The sequence below is a fragment of the Vigna radiata genome, chromosome 5, assembly GCF_000741045.1.
Source record: "Vigna radiata var. radiata cultivar VC1973A chromosome 5, Vradiata_ver6, whole genome shotgun sequence".
NCBI lineage: Eukaryota > Viridiplantae > Streptophyta > Magnoliopsida > Fabales > Fabaceae > Vigna > Vigna radiata.
Window position 1 is genome coordinate 2,276,768 of NC_028355.1, and position 18,935 is coordinate 2,295,702.

The 18,935-nt window shown below is 34.2% G+C and overlaps 3 protein-coding genes across 5 annotated transcripts; 2 read left to right on the forward strand and 1 right to left on the reverse strand.

Annotated features, from left to right (window-relative positions):
- Nucleotides 1–1,052: 1,052 nt before the first annotated feature.
- LOC106759990 (protein trichome birefringence-like 16) lies at nucleotides 1,053–5,421 on the reverse strand. The gene is made up of 5 exons (XM_014643413.2): nucleotides 5,220–5,421; nucleotides 4,559–4,710; nucleotides 3,656–3,736; nucleotides 2,724–2,919; nucleotides 1,053–2,364 (listed from the first exon to the last, which is right to left on the reverse strand). Exons 2-5 carry the CDS (start codon nucleotides 4,707–4,709, stop codon nucleotides 1,536–1,538), a joined length of 1,257 nt encoding a protein of 418 aa, XP_014498899.1. The 5' UTR covers nucleotide 4,710; nucleotides 5,220–5,421; the 3' UTR covers nucleotides 1,053–1,535.
- An 804-nt stretch (nucleotides 5,422–6,225) lies between these two features.
- LOC106759663 (methylthioribose-1-phosphate isomerase) lies at nucleotides 6,226–9,542 on the forward strand. Its single transcript, XM_014642951.2, has 9 exons — nucleotides 6,226–6,591; nucleotides 6,799–6,854; nucleotides 7,004–7,162; nucleotides 7,344–7,443; nucleotides 7,565–7,704; nucleotides 7,842–7,947; nucleotides 8,570–8,708; nucleotides 8,797–9,065; nucleotides 9,160–9,542. The coding sequence occupies exons 1-9, from the start codon at nucleotides 6,511–6,513 to the stop codon at nucleotides 9,226–9,228; spliced, it is 1,119 nt and encodes a 372-aa protein (XP_014498437.1). The 5' UTR covers nucleotides 6,226–6,510; the 3' UTR covers nucleotides 9,229–9,542.
- A 1,095-nt stretch (nucleotides 9,543–10,637) lies between these two features.
- Nucleotides 10,638–18,666, forward strand: LOC106759660 (ATP-dependent DNA helicase Q-like 3). Of its 3 annotated transcripts, none has more exons than XM_014642946.2 (20): nucleotides 10,638–10,743; nucleotides 10,835–11,006; nucleotides 11,217–11,324; nucleotides 11,443–11,450; nucleotides 11,548–11,631; nucleotides 12,374–12,514; nucleotides 12,601–12,635; nucleotides 13,081–13,164; nucleotides 14,489–14,577; nucleotides 14,928–15,080; nucleotides 15,173–15,269; nucleotides 15,866–15,869; nucleotides 15,982–16,131; nucleotides 16,202–16,288; nucleotides 16,386–16,451; nucleotides 16,521–16,654; nucleotides 17,156–17,253; nucleotides 17,346–17,473; nucleotides 17,709–17,815; nucleotides 18,120–18,666. In XM_014642946.2, the coding sequence occupies exons 2-20, from the start codon at nucleotides 10,847–10,849 to the stop codon at nucleotides 18,562–18,564; spliced, it is 2,178 nt and encodes a 725-aa protein (XP_014498432.1). In that variant the 5' UTR covers nucleotides 10,638–10,743; nucleotides 10,835–10,846; the 3' UTR covers nucleotides 18,565–18,666. The 3 variants fall into 3 exon arrangements, with proteins under 3 accessions (XP_014498432.1, XP_014498433.1, XP_014498434.1); XM_014642947.2 differs by having other exon boundaries at nucleotides 14,928–15,065; XM_014642948.2 differs by lacking the exons at nucleotides 10,638–10,743; nucleotides 10,835–11,006 and having other exon boundaries at nucleotides 11,409–11,450.
- The last annotated feature ends 269 nt before the right edge of the window (nucleotides 18,667–18,935 follow it).

Genomic DNA, 18,935 nt, shown 5'->3' on the forward strand with positions numbered 1-18,935 from the left:
CCCTAATAAATCTCTTTATCCAATATTTTTATGTTCAAATACTTCCAAATTTTATTTTATTCAGTATTTTAATATTTCTTAACTTTTTTTTTAAGTATTTGTTTATTGTTTTTTTGTGGTATATAAGAATGAGGCAACGCAACATAAACTTGAATTCATCTAATGATATGATTTTTTTTTATAATTAAGGATAATGATATATTAACTATTTAAGTTGTTCATCTTTTTTTCTCACGTCCACGACAAAACCTATTTTTTCTTTTAGTTTTTGTGGTGCATATCGATTTCAATTCAGTTTCTTAAAGAAATTCAGTTATTGATTACCCACCTTGCTTTATTGAAGAAGAGTTACAATTCTAAAATAAGAACAAAATCTTTGTGAATATCAGTAGCTTTGTTCATCTAAAAATTTTGGTTGAATGAATTATTGCACCGTACAGAACACATTCTATCAAATTCCGAAGGTTGCGAAGTAGTTTGATCAAGAACTACCTTGTTCTTTGAACTAAAAGGAGTAATCATAGATGTACTTCAAAAATGATATTTGGTGGAATCAATAAAAAGATAAACACTAGATTTTTGTTACCATCTTCTTTTCAAAAACTCTGTTACGAAAAAACATAAAAGAAAGCATGTTTTGTTGTAGACATAGGAAAAAAATCAACTGCTTGAATTATGCTGACAAAGACAACAAAATTAACTGAAAACAAACATTAAAAAAAATACCGTTACCAGTAATGTATTACAAAAGTATCTGGTTAGTTAAGAGCGGGCATAAATAAAATCTATTAAAACAAAATACCGCAAAAAAATTCATTAAAATTTAATCTTTCTTTTCGTTGTTCTCATTTTATATCACAAGGAAATCATGATATTGCATAAGCTACATACATCACTGGGTTATTAATTTTCGTTAATAATTTGACAGTAAAATGACAAAGAGACTTAATTCTTTTTCTTTTCTTTTTTTAACTTTTATGGCAGCAAGTCAAACAGCAATTTTATCAGAGGATTAAAAATACAGTTAAACTTAAGAGAATATTTCACAGCAATGACTAAATTTCTCCCTCGCAATGAAGAGGATATATGTTATATTGAACTTGTAATGTTTATTCTTTGAGAAGATCCAGTAAGTATACTAAATCTAAAAGTACATTGGAACTCTTTATCTCAAGCTCCCAAGAAGACTAAAAATGGTATCTCCATTTCCCAATGTCTGGAATTGCAGTTGAAGAGCTGAGCATAACTCAGTTCCAGTTACTATTGTTAAATGATCCAATACTTTAGCTATGTACCAACCTTCTCTTTGAGGAAGCAACTGCCCACTTAAGAAGCAAAATTATATGCTTAACCAATATTGTACGAAAGTATCAGGAATGTCATACTCATGTATCAAAGATCAGGTCAAAGTTCCAACCCTGCTAAGGGCATCTTCTATTGCATGCCCACTACTGCATCTTCTGAAGTGTAAGGTACAAGATAGGAAGTGTGAACGACATGATTGGGCAAAAAAAGTAAGTAACATCATGTGCAGACTAGATTTGTGTAAAGAGTATTTCATTCCACGTATCAGGAATGCCAGGCAAACACCAGTGTAAGCAATCCTGCACACCTGGCTTGGCCGAAATGCTAAAATGTGATATATGACCTTCATCCCTAAGCTGAGAAAGAGCTGTTATGTCCAAGATCTTGACCCTTGTTCCCTTCACTGCATCGGCTACAACTTTATCTGTAGACTCTTCACCCAATATTTCCTTTCCCACTGACATTGGTGTAGTGCTGTTACAGCTGCCTCCAGTGTTCCAGTCCCCACCAACAAAATGCCTTGGGGAAATGGTCCGAAAGAATACCTTTAAACTAGGATACTCTAAAAGCTGCGAGCTCACCCACCTAACCACACTGTGAACAGTGAGATTCTTGGCACCCGCAACCACAGCTATCTTCTTGTCAGTATTTGGCACACCTCCAACATGCATTATCCACCTATTAGCATTGATCTTTCCTCGATTCCAATGGTGACCTGTATTGAGAACCAGAACGTTAAAACTGCGAAGGAATTGGCGCAAGAACTGCGGAGGCCGGTCAAGATGTATAGCATATTCTGTTGCTGGATCATCGACATTGATAGGTTCAATATCACAGAGAATTGCAGACCAGTAGTAGAGAATTGTAGTATTGGTGCTCAAAAACCGATAAGCCCATCCATCAGGGCGAGCGGCACCCTCAGATAGAATCAGCCCATACTCCTTCCCCACATATTCCACATCAAGCGTTTCCTTCCCAGCAGTGATCATGCACATTAGAGACTGAAACTGCTGCCGACCCAATGAGTCTCCAACAAAGGCTATAGTTTTGTGTTGCATCCTGAACACAGTCAATGATTATCAATTTGTAAAAAATGATCCCAAAAATTTATACTACTTTTAAACTATGAAGAGCGCAAGTGTATTGCAATCCGTTGTGTAGTGAAATACAAGGTAACTTCCAAACCAGAGGAAATTGATCAAGTACAGAACCATCTTACAGAGCAACCAGAAATAGTAATCACTAAAATTGCATGATTAGCCTGTTAGCACAAGCCTCTACCAAACTGATTATTCAAAGTACATCAAGCAGCACCCAATGATTCAATTTGCGATCTCAACTATCAAATCATTGAACTGAAAGCTAAAACAATTAGACAAGACTGCGATATATAAACATTACTTTAGAACACAGAATACCTTCTCAAAAATTTAGACCCTTCAAATTCCTCCATTTGACAATCTTTTGGCTGCCATCGAAGCCTTTCATATGCAAAATCTGTGCGTTGTGTCAAGCGGCAGGCCCACATCTCTGACAGCCATTGCTTGCATTCAAAACCTGAATATAAAGGTTGGCGGTTGTCTGGAACCCATTTTCCTTTTGCAAGGTTACATACTGGAAAAGGATCAACAAGAAAACAATCCTTACTTAACAGTACTAGCAATATATGGTTCATCAATCTAACAAATTTGCATGAAATTTTCCCTGCATCAGAAGAAGGACTTTGATCCTCTAAAGCATGAATGCATGAAGAGACCAAACCAGAGAAAAGATATTGGACACTCAAAAGTTTAATCCAGTTTGTCTAACATGAGAGCTTCTTCATCCCTGAATTAGTCTACAGAAAGATGCTTTTGTTCGTTGACTACTACAGCTCAAAATAGTGCTAAATTGCAACTTGCTTAGGTATGTCACCTCTCGATAAGAGAAGGGAACAAACAATGAGATTATTTTCTCAACTTCGACATTATAACAGCTATAACGTATCGAGTTTTCTTTAGCAATAAAACTGGTTTCTTAAAAAAAATTTAGAGGTAACCTTTAAAAACAAGCTTGTTATTAGATAATAAGCTGAAGAGCATGCATCAATTTTCCTCTAACCATAAGGGTTAAAGGTTTTTGTAAAATTAAATGAAAAGTTGGTTTGTCAGAAAAAACTCAGAGAAACACTTAAAAAAAAAAAAACTCGAGGTCAAGAAAACAAGTTACATGTATCAATTTCCCTTCAAACAATCAGAAGGAGTTAGCTTCACAATAATATTCTATGGATACTTGGATCAGCTTGAACATTCCACGGAATTGGGAATTAGAACGACATATTACATATTCATTTGCCAAAAATTTCCAATACCTTCGTTTTCTGTGGCATTATTCAAACCGATGCCTACTTCTCCGCTGCTATCATACTCATCTAACACACTGGAAAGCATTTCTACAACATCAAACGAAAGACCAAGTTTAAGTCCCAAGTTAACACGAGCTTAACAAAGATAGAAGGGGAAGAGAACAGCAAGACCACATGACAAGGGTTGTAATGGTTAAAGGATGATACTAGCATAATCTAATCTCTTTGTATGAGATAATAGAACATAAAACAGCGGACACTATTATCATAACAGTATAATTAACCCAATCAACTTGATGAAGAACAACATAAGTACGTAAATAAAACAGAAATGCAACCATATAATTTGAAAGAAATATATTACGTTCTGTATTTCCAGCATTCCTTTAATCCCTGCAAAGCATTGGGCAGAAACTGCCTGAGACACAACATTAATATTTAGTTTCTTTATCCTATTGGTTGTTTTATTATTTACACGTATACATGGCTTTGGCACGATTATGTGGACCACAGAGCTATTGGCCAAATTATCTTCAAATATGCTAAACAACCAAAAATAAACTACTGATAGTAAATACAAGTCCACTGTTCCGCATGAAGTTTCAAAGCTTCGTTACAAAATAATAAGACGGTATTTGGCGCCAATGGATGCTAAATAAATGTAATCCTCAATCCTCATCTCAAAAGGATGAGATTATCCTTATCAAAAAACTAGGGATCTACATCTAGCTTCATCACTCATCAAGACAACATGTTCTTTAATTCAGACTTTAAACACTACCTCCGAAGTCCAAATTACTAAGTAACCTTTGCAACATAAATGAGGCCTTCATAAATGAAAAATAAAATAACATTCCCATATTAGGGAATAACACACAAGTTTTATTCAAAGAAAAAACTAATGCAAACCTGAAGAAAAATGCATCAATGTTTGAGAGGAAACAAATGAAGCACGACCAGGTGCTCTCTCCCATGACCATATAATGAACGTTGTGGACACCAGAATAATGGAAATAAGGGAAATTTCTTTACCCTTCAAGCCATAGAAGCCCACCTTCATCCTAAACAGACAAAAGAAAGTTAAAAACATAGGAAAGTAAAGAAAAGGGATGGGAAGACACCTTCTTTCCTTTTCAAATGTGTTGAATACTAAGCTCCAATTGAGTTATAGTAGAAACAAATAAACAATCTTCCAACAAGAAAGGAAACAAACAAAAATAAATAAAAGGTTTCAGTTTAAGCCAACAGTGATTTCAAGCTATAGAGGAAAACCAAACGTCACTTTCTCAAAAAAGCAAGTGATCAATCAAACTCTAAGCAGCATTGAAACAGCAAGACCTTCTTCTGCTAAAAATTCCAATAAAAGTTATCAATTTCAATTAAAATTTTGCTAAAACATTTCCACCAAGCCGGTTTCGAAGCAACCGCGACAAATGCACAAGAAACCAAAAAAATGGAAGGGTGGATGGCATGAGCTAGCAAGCTAGTATCACAAACGGACAGAAATTGAGTGATTGCGATCATGGTATGAAAATTAACAACGGATGATTGGTTTCACACCAGAACTCACCTCAATAGGAAAAGGGGACTTGGAACCCTAAGAAAGTGTAAAAATGTGTATCGAAAATGAAGTGACTAAAAACAGAAAAAGGGTAGCGTAGATCGGAAGTGATTCATAGATCAGAAGGTGGTGAGTTTGTAGAAGAACCGTTTTGGGAAGTTACTTCTTTCTTTTCCTGTTTTAACCTTCTTTTCTTTCTCTTTGTTCACGGCTTCTACTGTGAATGGTTAAAAAATACGAATAATGCATCTAAGAAATTTAATATTTTCTTTTATTTTCAATCTTCTCGAAGATTCAAAGACTTACAAAATATAAAGTATTAAACACTTTCATACTATTATCACTTTCAATTTTTTTACTAATTTGAGCATAAAAAGTTCTTATCAAGTGTTACCACTGGAGTTGGAACTTTAAGAGAACGCTAGTTCGATAATAACATAATCATTGATTTATTTTCTAAATTTGTCAAAACTATTTTTATAATTTGGTTGGATTCTCATATATGTTGTCGACTCCAACATCTAAGTCCACGAAGCAATATAGGTGTGACTGTCATCTGATATCCGACAATGATTTTTCAAACTACGATAATTTTCACTATCACAATTCTATTTTCTTCCATAATCGTTTATATTCTTAAATATCTTTCTAATACTTAAATAAAAATATAAAATTAATTTTTTAAAATTATTAATCTTAAATTTTAAAAATATGAATGAATATAATTTTGGTTATCAAATAATGTTATGAATTTGTTGTCGTGATTTATGACACTGACACGTGTATGTTTAAATATGTGTTGATATCTCATAAGAGCCTCATTTATCATGTAAACAAATTCTTAATTTTTAAGGTTTGGAGAAAATACATGATTGAAATTTAGGATTGAGATATAGGTTAGGCAAGTAAGGTGTCTCAATAAAAATAAAAATGTAAGCTTTTTCTTCCAAAAAGTTATTTTTAACAAATTTTAAAATTTCCTTATCTTCAATGATAGTGGGCATTTTTAAAACGTTGGTATAAGAATCAGGATTGTTTGGATGGTGGTGGTGGAGGATGCCAAGGAATCTTTGTTGCTGCAGTAAAAGAGTGAAAAAGCATGACATGTGACGAGAGAAAAGAAGCACGATCGCGGAATCTTTTTTTGCAGTAACAACATCGTATTCCTTTGTTTATGCAGTAGAAGGGAGAAAAACGCAGGATTGCGAATTTCTGAAACTCCGGTAAAGTAGCAAAAACACACTAACCTTCTTCGGGAACCGAACCCTAAAACCCTGAATCTGTTTCGGAAAGCGAAGCCATGGCACGTGAGTTCAACGATGTTGCAGCAACGCTCCAATCCATACGCTACAACCGCGGTTCCCTCCACCTTCTCGACCAGGTCCTCTCTTCTCTTTATATTCCTCTTCCATTCGCCGATTTCGTATGCAAAGATTTTCGCACGTACACACGTTTCACGTTTTCGACAATGTTCTAATATTATATTTTAAATTTGAAAGTCCGGCTTAATATTTTGGATGTGTAGTAGCAACCACTAATCTTGGTTTTGTTTTAATCTTTACATTTCGCCACTGATTCTGCTTTTCAGAGAAAGCTCCCTCTGGAGACAACTTACTTGGAAATTCGGGATTCAACAGATGGCTGGTAAGATGTTTTAGTTGAATTTGAATTTGAGTTTCGCTACATCAGTAGATAACTTTTTAAGTGGACAATTTTCATCTAGAATTTGGATTATGATCTTAATATTTTCAGTCAGTGGGTTCAAACTATTTGAATGTTCATAACTTTCTCAGGAATGCCATTCAGGATATGGTGGTCCGAGGAGCACCTGCTATTGCGATTGCAGCGGCACTCTCTTTGGCTGTGGAGGTGTTCAACTTAGACGGTTTCAATGGGTCAGCTGGTGAAGCTGTTTCCATCCTGCAGAATAAATTAGAATATCTTGTCTCAAGGTGTTTACAAATTTTCTGCATTTCTTAGGGAGCAATCTGTGTATTTTGGTTGATTTAAGCATGCTTTTGCTAGCGATTAATATTTAGCATATTGAAGTTCCTTGTGAAGAAGTTAATGTGATTGTCGTGAAGTTCCTTTCAAGCATATGAGTTTTAGCTTATTTCTTTCTTCATGATGCAGTCGGCCAACTGCAGTGAATCTATCGGATGCTGCGGGAAAACTCAAAGAAGTCGTATCAAATGCTGCTGCTACCACTTCAGAGGGCAGGAGTGTTTTCCAGGTATTACTAAAATTTACACTAAAGGAATTCTTGCTAGTGAAGAAAGTTACATTTTTTTTACCCTTTTTACACATTTTTGGTTTTAGCCATTTGAACCTGAATATACTGGATTAATCCGTAGGCATTTATAGAAGCTGCTGAAGTTATGCTTGAGGATGATGTTGCCTCAAATCGAGCTATTGGCTCTTACGGAGCTAGCTGTATTCAGCAACAAACTGGGAAACAAAAGCTTTCTGTTTTGACGCATTGCAATACTGGAAGGTGCCTTTTACAGTACCATTCCTTATTTAGTGTAGTACTTCATATAATAGAGTTTATCTGTTGTTTTCCATTTGTTTGATAAATTAATGATTAAGTGTTTGGACGCACTAATAACTTGGTCTTTCATTAATACTCAGTCTAGCCACAGCTGGATATGGTACTGCTTTGGGTGTGATCCGTGCACTTCACAGTGCAGGAGTTCTAGAAAGGGCTTATTGCACTGAAACACGCCCATTTAATCAAGTGAGTGCACTTTCCGTAGTATATTCAAAATGAAGTGAGTGCACTTTCCGTTTTCAGAGAAGATACATCCTGTGTTACATTTAAATTGGATGATCAGTAAAAGTTATTTTATGTTTTTTTTTTCTTTTGACAACTTGATTAAATAGCATTAATTGAGAACAGTTTTTAACCGCAGTGATGTATATTCATTTCTGGTTTGTACCCATGTTCAATTTAAAGTTTTAATACGTAGCATCAATTTCTGAACAAGAACACTCAAACAACAGATATTTTTCGGTCTGTATCTTGGTGATAATTGTAGTTTATCTAATTAGTTATATTCAACTTAAGTTGTCTGCGTAGTCATTCATTTGAATAAGGAAAAGAAGAGAGTAAAAATTTTGGGGGCCCATTAAACTTAAAATACTAGAATTTCATTCAGAGTCAGGATATTATATGTGATGATCACGCCAATTACAGAGATCCAGAATGCATATGTGTGTGTGTATTATTTGAACAGTAGATTGATGACATGAAAGAACAAGTTAGCTTAAGTTTGTAGTAGTTTTGAGAACACATAATGAAATCAAACTTAAAACGATTTGGAGGTTGAGTACCAATCAATCGCAATGTTTAATTGCAGGGATCTAGACTTACTGCCTATGAGTTGGTGCATGAAAAAATACCAGCAACTCTTATTGCTGATTCTGCTGCAGCTGCACTAATGAAAGCAGGAAGTGTGGATGCTGTTGTTGTTGGGGCTGATCGTGTTGCATCAAATGGTACTTTGAGTTACAATGAAAATAAGCTATAGTTTGCTTGAGCATGAAAGCTATCATCAGATTCATCTTCCTCTAAATGACATTGCAGGTGACACAGCCAACAAAATTGGAACCTACAGTGTTGCCTTGTCGGCAAAGTTTCATAATGTACCTTTTTATGTGGCTGCCCCCCTCACCTCCGTTGATCTATCACTTTCTTCTGGACAAGAAATTGTAATTGAGGAGAGGTCTCCCAAGGAATTGTTGAACGCACGTGGAGGACTTGGAGAGCAGGTTGCTGCGTCAGGAATTTCTGTGTGGAACCCAGCTTTCGATGTTACTCCTGCTAGTCTGATATCTGGGATCATCACGGAGAAGGTCTTTCTTTACTCCTCATCTCTCTCTACTTGCATAATATGTATGGGTTTCAGTTGCATTTTCTCCTCTAAACCATTTCATGTTCTCCGAGCAGGGTGTCATTACGAAGACTTCTGCTGATGATGCATTCGACATCAAAGCTTTCGTACAGAAAACTGGTTAAGGTAGAGTGGATTTTCGCACACGTTACAACATATGTAGATTTGAAAAGTATTGATGTTTGGAGAGAGTGTTGTGACCGGAGGATCAACTAGTTCAATGTTGGTGTCCTAAAAAAACTGATCTGGACATAGTTATGGCTAGTAAACAAGTCAATAAGAAATTCATGGAAACCGTGCCTTGTGTGGCTAAAATGGAGTTGAAGGGTTTTTAAGAGCCCTTTTGGTACGCTAGTTTGATAAGACTTGATAACAAAACCTAATTGTATAACATGATTACATTTTAGTATTATGCAATGTTTGGTATAACATTTTAGCATTTTAATATTGCACGAGATAATAGTCAAATGTTTCTTTAGTGATCGATCCATTGTGTAACATTAGACCAGATATAATAAAAATTGTCACTTCTAAAATACCTTTTTAAATGGGCATTAATTATTTCTTTACAAGTTAAATGGTTTAATATAAAATATTAAAATAATTCAATTTTATGAAAACCACTGTTTGTGTTAAAAAAAATATTAGACTTTAACACATCATTTATAACAAAATAAAATAATACATCATTTAATATATCATTAAATAGTCTAATAATTTAATACATCATTTATAACAAAATAAAATTCATTTCAAACAACTATTTATTTTCGACCTCATTCACGGTAAAATGGTTTACACGTATAATGGATTCCATGTTCATTTATTATGTTTGGTTTCTCTTCATCTTTAACCTCATTTCGATGTCTACTACATGCAAATTTTCTTATGTAAAATGTTAATTGTATTATGGTAAAATTAATATTTCATTCAAATCACTTTAAATCCAAGCAAACCATCCAATATTGAAAATCTCATCAGTTCCTTGAATTATGACTTAGCAAATATTTCAAAACGATTTGACTGTCTCCACATATATTCTTGAACAATGAATTCCATTCAAACAAACACATTACAAAAGATGTGAATATTATAAAGTAAAGTAATACTTTCCTAATTACATTTAGGTTTTTAAACTTTGTTTTAGGTAAACGATTTCATATAACTTGTTATTATTAACATTGTATAATGAATTATTGTTCACTAGACATAATTATGGTTTGTAATTATTAAATTATTTTTATTATTTATCCCTTAGCAAATCAGTGGCAAAAAGTGATGATAGGAGGAACATGAAATTACACAATGTTCTTAACTTAAGTAATAAGAAATGTCAACTATTAACGAAAATTTTTGTTATCAGAATACTTAATGAAAAGCTAGACATGACTTAAAAACAAATTATTACAAAAATAATTAATTTGAAAACTTTGTAGAAACTTAAATTTCACTATTTTTTTAAAATCGATTAAGCAATATTTATATTTCAGGATGCTGAAACTAATTCACTATCTATTTTTTCTCTTTTACAAATGTCATAAAAGACCAACCTATTCCGTCTCCGTCCAATTTCAATTTTTATCCATTGGGAGAAAGAAAAACCCGCGCTTTGCACCGATCAATTTGCAAAACCCGCAAAGGTGAGAACTTTCGCTGCACTTTCAAAGGATTTTATTCCTAATTCTTCTGCTGAAGAATTCGTAGATAATTTTTTTTTTTCTTATTTGACAGGTTGGAATTGAAATGCAGAAGAAGTCGACATTGCCACTGAGCGACGCGAATGCGAACAGAAAGAGGAAGGAAGTGCACAGCAAGGAAACGTTGGTGAAGCTTCTAAGATGGCATTTTGGGTACCCTGATTTTAGGGGCATGCAATTGGACGCTATTCAGTCGGTGCTTTCAGGTGCATTCACCCTTTCCTTTCTACAAGCGTAGAAGTGAACTATGATATTTTCCTTCGTTTTTTTTTAGTAATTGGTGCCTCATAGACTGTTGATTAGTGAAAAGTAACGGTTTCAATTCAAGTCCTGTTTTTTTATACTAAAAGTGACTCTTTGCTTAAGAATGGTAACTTGAGTTGGAATTTTCCATTGATTTTGGACTCTTTATGCAGGAAAGGATTGTTTTTGTCTTATGCCAACTGGGGGAGGCAAGTCAATGTGTTATCAGATCCCTGCATTGGCAAAACCAGGAATTGTGCTCGTTGTATCTCCTTTAATAGGTGGATGACTTTCTTCTTGTGTACATGTTGTGTCTTTAGCTGTGCTTGTTGCTGCTTGGTAATTCACACAATTTTTTATGCTAGGATACTACTGTGATGTCTGACTTTTGTTCTACAGCCTTAATGGTAGGCATCTTTTGGTAATTCACTTGATTTTCAGAAATATTGATTTCCTGAGTTTAGAGTTTGTTTTGGCTGATTTTTTTCCCTTTCTGCAAGTTAGGAAAACCAAGTAATGGCACTGAAAGAGAAAGGGATTGCAGCAGATTTTCTCTCCTCAACAAAAACAGCGGATGCTAAAGTAAAGGTGAGTAAGTTGTTAAAATGCTGACTTTTTATGATAGGCAATGTGACGACAATCAAACATAGTGGGGTCTGGTTTAGATGTAAGCTGTCTCGCCTTGGAAGCAGTGCAGTGTGACTGATACCAGGATTTCAATCATGACTGATTCTATCACCTTAAAAGGAAGTAACTTTATTATTACATCAAGGCTCATCGCCATCTTTACTGTAATAATATATCTACACATATCGAAGTGAAACAGAAGTTAGTTAATATAACAATTACAATAATCTCAATAATATTTTCCAGATCGTGGAGTTGTTTACATTGGAATTAGTTTGGTACTTCTATTTAACATGAATAGTGTCTTTGTCTGTATATAAATGTATTTTTTTGTTTGGGGAAAGGGAAAGAATCCATGCCAAATTAATATATATGCATGTGTAATAACTTTAGCCCCTTTAACGTAAAGAGATATTGATAAGTATCCAAACACTTGGGAAACTCACCCTCAAAAGTCCTCTCCATGTTGGGACTTAGGCACCCCATGATACCAAAGTTCTTATCGTGTGTAAAGTGAGAAATTATCTATCAATTTATATTTATGAAAATGTTATAATTGAAATCTGTGTTACATAAAACCTACTTTTTTTACTAATCTCTTCACGTTAGAGTTTAGAGGAGCTAAGTCCATATGTGTCCAATTCCTCAGTGTTCCCTAGTGTTATTGATTCAGGAAAGTGATTTTTACCTTTTATGATTTAAGATTCACGAGGACCTTGATTCTGGAAAACCTTCTACAAGGCTGCTATATGTGACTCCAGAGTTAATAGCAACACCAGGGTTTATGTCAAAGCTCACAAAGATTTATACTAGGGGGCTGCTAAATCTCATTGCCATAGATGAGGTGTGAGCTGGGAAGACCATTTCAAATTTTTTATCTACAGGAATTTACTTGGTTTCTTAGTAATTTCGCTTGTGCAAAATTTTCAGGCACATTGCATCTCAAGTTGGGGTCACGATTTCAGGTTTGTCATACATTCTGCTTTCTGCAACAAGGCAATTGGAGTTTGTTGTCATGGTAGAATTCTTTCATGATTATCTTATAGGACCCATATGTTTCTTTCTGCTAAGACAATAAATTTTATGTAGTTAATATTTTTGTAGTGCCTTGCCTAATTAGATTCATCCTCTCTTCTCTGTTCACATGTATAAATGAAAGATTTTTATATTTACTTTTATCCTAGTGCTAAACTTATAACATTAATTTGGTAAGTGCCTGATTGTGCTCAATAGGTTCCAGCTGAACTCCATTAATGTTTCAATTATCTTTGCCTTTTGGATTTTCTTTATCCAATATCTGAAGATTTGATTAATTTTGGGGTGTCTATGTTTAATTTCCCATATATGCATATAGATTAGAATTTATTATCATGATACACAATTCTCTTTTCCTTCCCTATTTTGGAGCAGACCTAGCTACCGTAAGCTTTCATCTTTGAGAAGCCACTTACCAGATGTACCAATATTAGCTTTGACTGCTACCGCTGCGCCAAAGTGAGTCTTCTTAATTTAATTTCTTTAATATGATTTGCTTTTTATTTTGTCATGTCTTAATTTGTTCGTATTTGCATTTTATATTCAAGCTTATGCTTTTGCAAGCTTGTATATTCTTTTGAACATTAATTTGTCAATTTTCACATGGTTTTGCAATTGCTATTCTCCTATAAGTAAGATAGATGAAAGAGAGTTACTATCTGTTTACACCAAGTGTAAAACTTAGTCAAAATCAAACCTCCAATAACTTTTCATTGAATACAAATGTAGTTGATCCAACCGATGAAGTTTTCTATCTTAATGATCATGTTTATGATATTTCATATGATTTAAAATTTGTATAGATATGTTATCTAATAATAAAATTTTACATATTTTTAAATAGAATATTATCCATTAAGTGACGTTATAACCTTTTAAATAATTTTGAAATTGTATGAAATTTTGTATTTTGATGTATGATTTAATTTAATTGATAAGAATATGAAATTCAGCGGTTGGATTGATTAATGTCGAGGGAAATCGAATGCATTCTTGTGAAAAAGTCCCCTTGTGTGTATAAGCACCACTAAGGAACATGTATACGTATTTAGGTACAAAATACATCTAACACTTCTCTTCAAGTTGGAGCATATAAATCTTATGCACCAAACTTGTTACATATATAGTCCATCCTTGGGCCCTAAAGTGATTTGATGAAGATATTAACCATTTGATCATTGGAATTAATGAATTGAGTGGTAATGTCTCTAGACAAAACCTTTTCTCGGATGAAGTGGTAATCTATCTCGGATGAAGTGGTAATCTACCTTTGAAATAGTAGATTTGAGTCAATATGAAGAGTAACTTGGTTATCACAAACAATCATCTGTGTAGCATCCCCAAATCTCAATTCTTTAAGCAACTGTTTGAACCAAATTAACTATGAGGAATAGAAGAATGGTAGAGATATTTAAGAGCATGATCACTACAGAGTGTATGAACAGAACAAATAAATTTGCATTCTATAAAAGGTTATTGAAGGCATAATTTAACTAAATTTTACACCTTGTATAAACTTATCCTAGCTTGTGTAAATATATAAATCTAGGAACCTCCAGTATATTTTGTATTATGGAAGAATTTTTTCCTATTATTTAATGACCAAATAATTTTTGGCTTGTTCTGTCAAGTCCCCTGCTTACCACAATGATCATTGCACATTCTGGGTTATATTTTTGGTGCACGCATTCTCTTTTGTTCTGATCTAACATTTTTATGTGTTGAGGGGAGACAAATGAGAATGACATGCGGCATTGATTCCCTGGATGTTCTTTTTCTGTAGGGTTCAGAAGGATGTAGTTGAATCCTTGCGGATGCAAAATCCATTAATACTCAAGTCTTCATTTAATCGTCCAAATATATATTATGAAGGTCAGTTCTGCTTTGCTGAATGATTCATATCTGAAATCAATTAAACTTTTGTGACATAATTTCTATGCTAGTAATGGTGAAATATGATTGTCCCGTGTGACATGTAATGTGACTGGTGCAATAAGTAATAAATCAATCCACACAGTACATAAGTGTTTGTCTATGCTCCTCTTAATAATGAAGATACAATTACAGAAGATAGAAGAAAGCAAAAGAACATGCTATTCCATTTTGGCTATTTTAAACATTCAAGTTACTGCATGAATTCTGTTTCTCTAGATGTTGATTTTGCATGAGATGAAGCTTATAATTTACTCAAACAAATGTGACTTCAATTCTTGATTATACAGTTAGATACAAAGATCTATTGGATGATGCTTGTGCTGATTTATCTAATACACTCAAATCTCTGGGAGATGTCTGTGCAATAGTGTATTGCCTTGAACGTTCAATGTGTGATGACTTATCAAGTAATCTATCCCAAAATGGTATTTCATGTGCTGGTACTCCCTCTTTTACATATTTTTCTGCCTTTACTAATTGATTTTCTACACCTATTAGTTCACATAGTATATTTTATTTTGGGTCTTTTCAGCTTATCATGCAGGATTGAATAATAAAATGCGAACTTCGGTGTTAGATGATTGGATTTCTTCTAAGATAAAAGTTATTGTTGCCACAGTGGCTTTTGGGTATGGTTTTCCCTTTTTATGTTTGTATCTCATGCAATTATTTCTTTGAAGCATGCCATTACATGTTGGTGTTTGCTGTGGGGGGTTGATGAATTTTGTGGCCCTGTTCATAGTAGTGGCCATAAGATCTACGGATTACAATGATTTCTGGCATGATACTTGGTGCGACATCTACCAAGCTAAAATGCCCTGTGATGGGACTTTTGTAGAGACCAAGGGCCATGGAGCCATGATGGTGCGCAAGCATGCTGTTAACTATTCTTTCATCATTCCTTAGTCCAATGTTGATTGGGCCTGTACAGAGATTGAAAATAATATTGATAGATTAAAATACAATAAATTACTAAAATCAATATTGTTTTCTTACAATGTGTAGCAGAATGGGTCAAAGTGTGAGGAACAAAAAATGTGATTAGAAATCTGAGTTGAAGATTTTCACTTGCGTTAAAATATATCTACATCCTTTTCTGATCTGAGTATGATGCAAATAGCTTTTGATTTATTTGAGGTTGTGATATATTTCTTTCCATTCTTCCTAATCTTTGCATGGAGCTGTGCTGTTGCATGTAGTTACTGAGCCTTTGGTCTTCATTCAGAATGGTAAGTGGTGTTTTACTATTGGTTTGATTAAAAAATTTTGATGTTTTAATATTGTAATCTTTATTTATTATACTTGTGCTTTGCTGGTTATAACTTGAGATCAAATTTACAGGGCATTGATAGAAAGGATGTCAGAATTGTTTGCCATTTCAATATTCCCAAGTCAATGGAAGCATTCTATCAAGAGTCCGGCCGAGCTGGTCGTGATCAATTGCCATCTAGAAGTCTTTTGTACTATGGGATAGACGATCGCAAAAGAATGGTTGGCTTACTAGAGACTTTACTCTTCTTTTTGTACTATACCTGTTTTCTTAAATTATAATCTGTATCAGGAATTTATATTAAGTAAATCAGGGAGCAAGAAGTCATCTAGTTCACAGGAAGAGTCATCCAAAATATCCCTGATTGCTTTCAATCAGGTGACATCTAGTCTCTGGGTGATTTTTTTTAACACAGTATCTCTGCACCTTGCCGTTATATACTTACGTAATGGAATATATTTGTAACTGCCTGTAGATAGTTGAATACTGTGAAGGATCTGGATGCCGCAGGAAAAGAATTCTTGAGAGTTTTGGGGAAGAGGTAATGAAATATCTGTGGCATGCTTCATGTTAACCTGAGTGGATTATTAACTTTAATTGTTATAAGCAGGTAACTGCATCACTATGTGGAAAAACATGTGATGCCTGCAGACATGCAAACTTAGTTTCCCGATGTTTGGAGGATCTCAAAACTGTTTGTGCTCTGCATCGTAAAAATGGTTCATCTCGAGTTTTTATAACCAGGTACTATTCATCAGTAAAGAACCCTCATGCATTTGGAATTGAACTTGAAGTTGATAAACTGAAAACAGATTCTGTGAATATGTAGAGCAGTTACTTTTTTGCTAGGAAAATTTATGAATGGTAGGTGTGTCATGCAGGCTATGCTTAGTTTTCTTACTTCATTTGACATAAAGATATCAGATATGACCATATGGGTATAACGATGGAACTTTAATACAGCTTGACTTAAATTTGTGTCATTTTAGTGTGAATACCGTGGGACTTTCCTCTCTTGAATTGGCCCATAAACATGAAAAGAAAAGAAAGCAATGGAATTAAAACAATTGATTATTGAGTAGTTTGGTCCAACATAAGGATTGTATGCTCTGACTTGTTAGTTACACTTTACGGTTATTCTTGTGTATTTCATTATTGGTCTGATGATGATTGCCTTCTACTATATTAACTAATCCAGTTAAATGATATCTAGTTTCTTATTTATTGACAAATTTAATTTTTCAGTTCCAGTGCCGCAACTACTACTGGAGAACAGTTATCTGAATTCTGGAATCGTGGAGAGGAAGCAAGTGGATCAGAGGAAGATATATCTGATTCAGAAGGTAGAACTTATTTTGGTTGCCTGTGTTTTTACTTTTGGGGAGATCAAGTGTTTATTAGACCATAATTTATGCGGGTGAATTTTCGCTTGCAGATGATAATGAGGTTATCAACAACCTAACCAGGTCAAAGCTTCAATCCAAATTGGGAGTAAATGAAAAGCTTGCTATGTTACAACGGGCAGAAGAAAACTTCTATAGAAATAATAACACTTATAAACAGGTTTATCTTTATTGGATTATTCCACGTTGTTGGTTAAAAAACGTAGATTCTCCATAGTTAGCACCTTTGGGTGGTAACATTGCAGAAACTGTTCTTATAAGCAATCTGTATCGGGAAAGACAATACAGTTGTTTTGTAGTATCTGCCTCTTTTTTTTTTTTTTTCCGAAGTTCATTATTACTGCTAAAATCAATAAAAATACATTATTATACCGACTCATCTAATTTGATAACAGAACAACAAAGGTGACAAGAATGCTATTTCGGATCCAATGCGAGTATCAAGCAGGCAAAGGTTACAAAATGCTCTTAAACAGGTTCACCAACGGCTTGACGACTTCAAGTATGCTTAGCTTCATCAATTTGAGTATTTGTTCTGTTGTCCCACTCCCTCTTCCACAACAGAAAAACACACCCATCAGTTGCTCAATGTGTTTTTGCTATAACAAGTGTCCCACTTATTTGACATGCAGCAGCACCTTGTTCATAGATGACATTACTAGTTGTATTATTTAAACAGCAAAACTAAATCTTTAACCATAATATAATGACAATGACAACCACAGACATGATGATAAATTCACCTTAAATTATGTCACAGCTAAATTAAAGCAACGACAGCTGATTCTTTTATCACATTTGTTCAGGATTGAAGTGGATACGTCAGCATCTTTCCTTGAAGATGAATGCTACAAGAAGTATGGCAAGGCTGGTAAATCATTCTATTATTCGCAAGTGGCAAGTACTGTAAGATGGCTGACGACTGCCACCTCCAGCGAATTGATGAACCGACTTTGTGCAATTAATGCTTCTGCTGAAGCTGAACAGTCCCTTACGCCAGCTGAACAGCCCTTCAAACCGCCACCTACTTTAGATCCTTGTGCAGAAGATACCAGCAATGAATACTCTGGCAATGCTAGATCAGAAACTTCTCCATGTATTGTGCCAATGGAAAGCTGTTCGTTTAATAATACCAACTTGCCACAAATACCATCCTTCTCTGAATTCGTTAATAGTAGGAAAACAAAAGGGGAGCAGTTAAATGACACAAAGAAGCATTCAAGAACCGAAAAGAGGATGAGGATGCAGTAAATTTACTTCTGTAGATACTAGCTATTAAAGTTTTCAGATTTTAGTGGCATAATATCAAGTGCAAATTTCGGCTTCTATAAATCAGTTAGTATTGTTTGAATAGTTTCTGTCTCATATTGGTGCAGTGTTTTTGTTGGAGCAGATCCTTGTCAAGGAAAATAGTCTTGTAGTTAGAAGTATCAATGGGTTGCACATGTGAGGCATAAAATATTCATATTGGGTTAGAAAAAATTTAACTTTTTAAAATTTGGATCAAACTAAATCCAGATTAATAGGTTAAATGGTTCGAACTAGGAGGTAAGTTAACTTTAATCTATTAGCAATACTATTTTATTAGTTCTTTATTATAATTATTTATTACTAATTATATT

Coding starts and splice junctions, on each gene's coding strand:
- LOC106759660 (XM_014642946.2), top strand. CDS start 10,847: ATGCAGAAGAAGTCGACATTGCCACTGAGCGACGCGAATGCGAACAGA. Junction 16,655..17,155: donor TCTCGAGTTTTTATAACCAG/GTACTATTCATC, acceptor TTAATTTTTCAG/TTCCAGTGCCGCAACTACTA. Junction 17,474..17,708: donor ATAATAACACTTATAAACAG/GTTTATCTTTAT, acceptor ATTTGATAACAG/AACAACAAAGGTGACAAGAA.
- LOC106759663 (XM_014642951.2), top strand. CDS start 6,511: ATGGCACGTGAGTTCAACGATGTTGCAGCAACGCTCCAATCCATACGC. Junction 7,444..7,564: donor AGGGCAGGAGTGTTTTCCAG/GTATTACTAAAA, acceptor ATTAATCCGTAG/GCATTTATAGAAGCTGCTGA. Junction 7,705..7,841: donor ACGCATTGCAATACTGGAAG/GTGCCTTTTACA, acceptor ATTAATACTCAG/TCTAGCCACAGCTGGATATG.
- LOC106759990 (XM_014643413.2), bottom strand. CDS start 4,709: ATGAAGGTGGGCTTCTATGGCTTGAAGGGTAAAGAAATTTCCCTTATT. Junction 3,737..4,558: donor ATTGATGCATTTTTCTTCAG/GTTTGCATTAGT, acceptor TTGATGTTGTAG/AAATGCTTTCCAGTGTGTTA. Junction 2,365..2,723: donor GGGTCTAAATTTTTGAGAAG/GTATTCTGTGTT, acceptor GACTGTGTTCAG/GATGCAACACAAAACTATAG.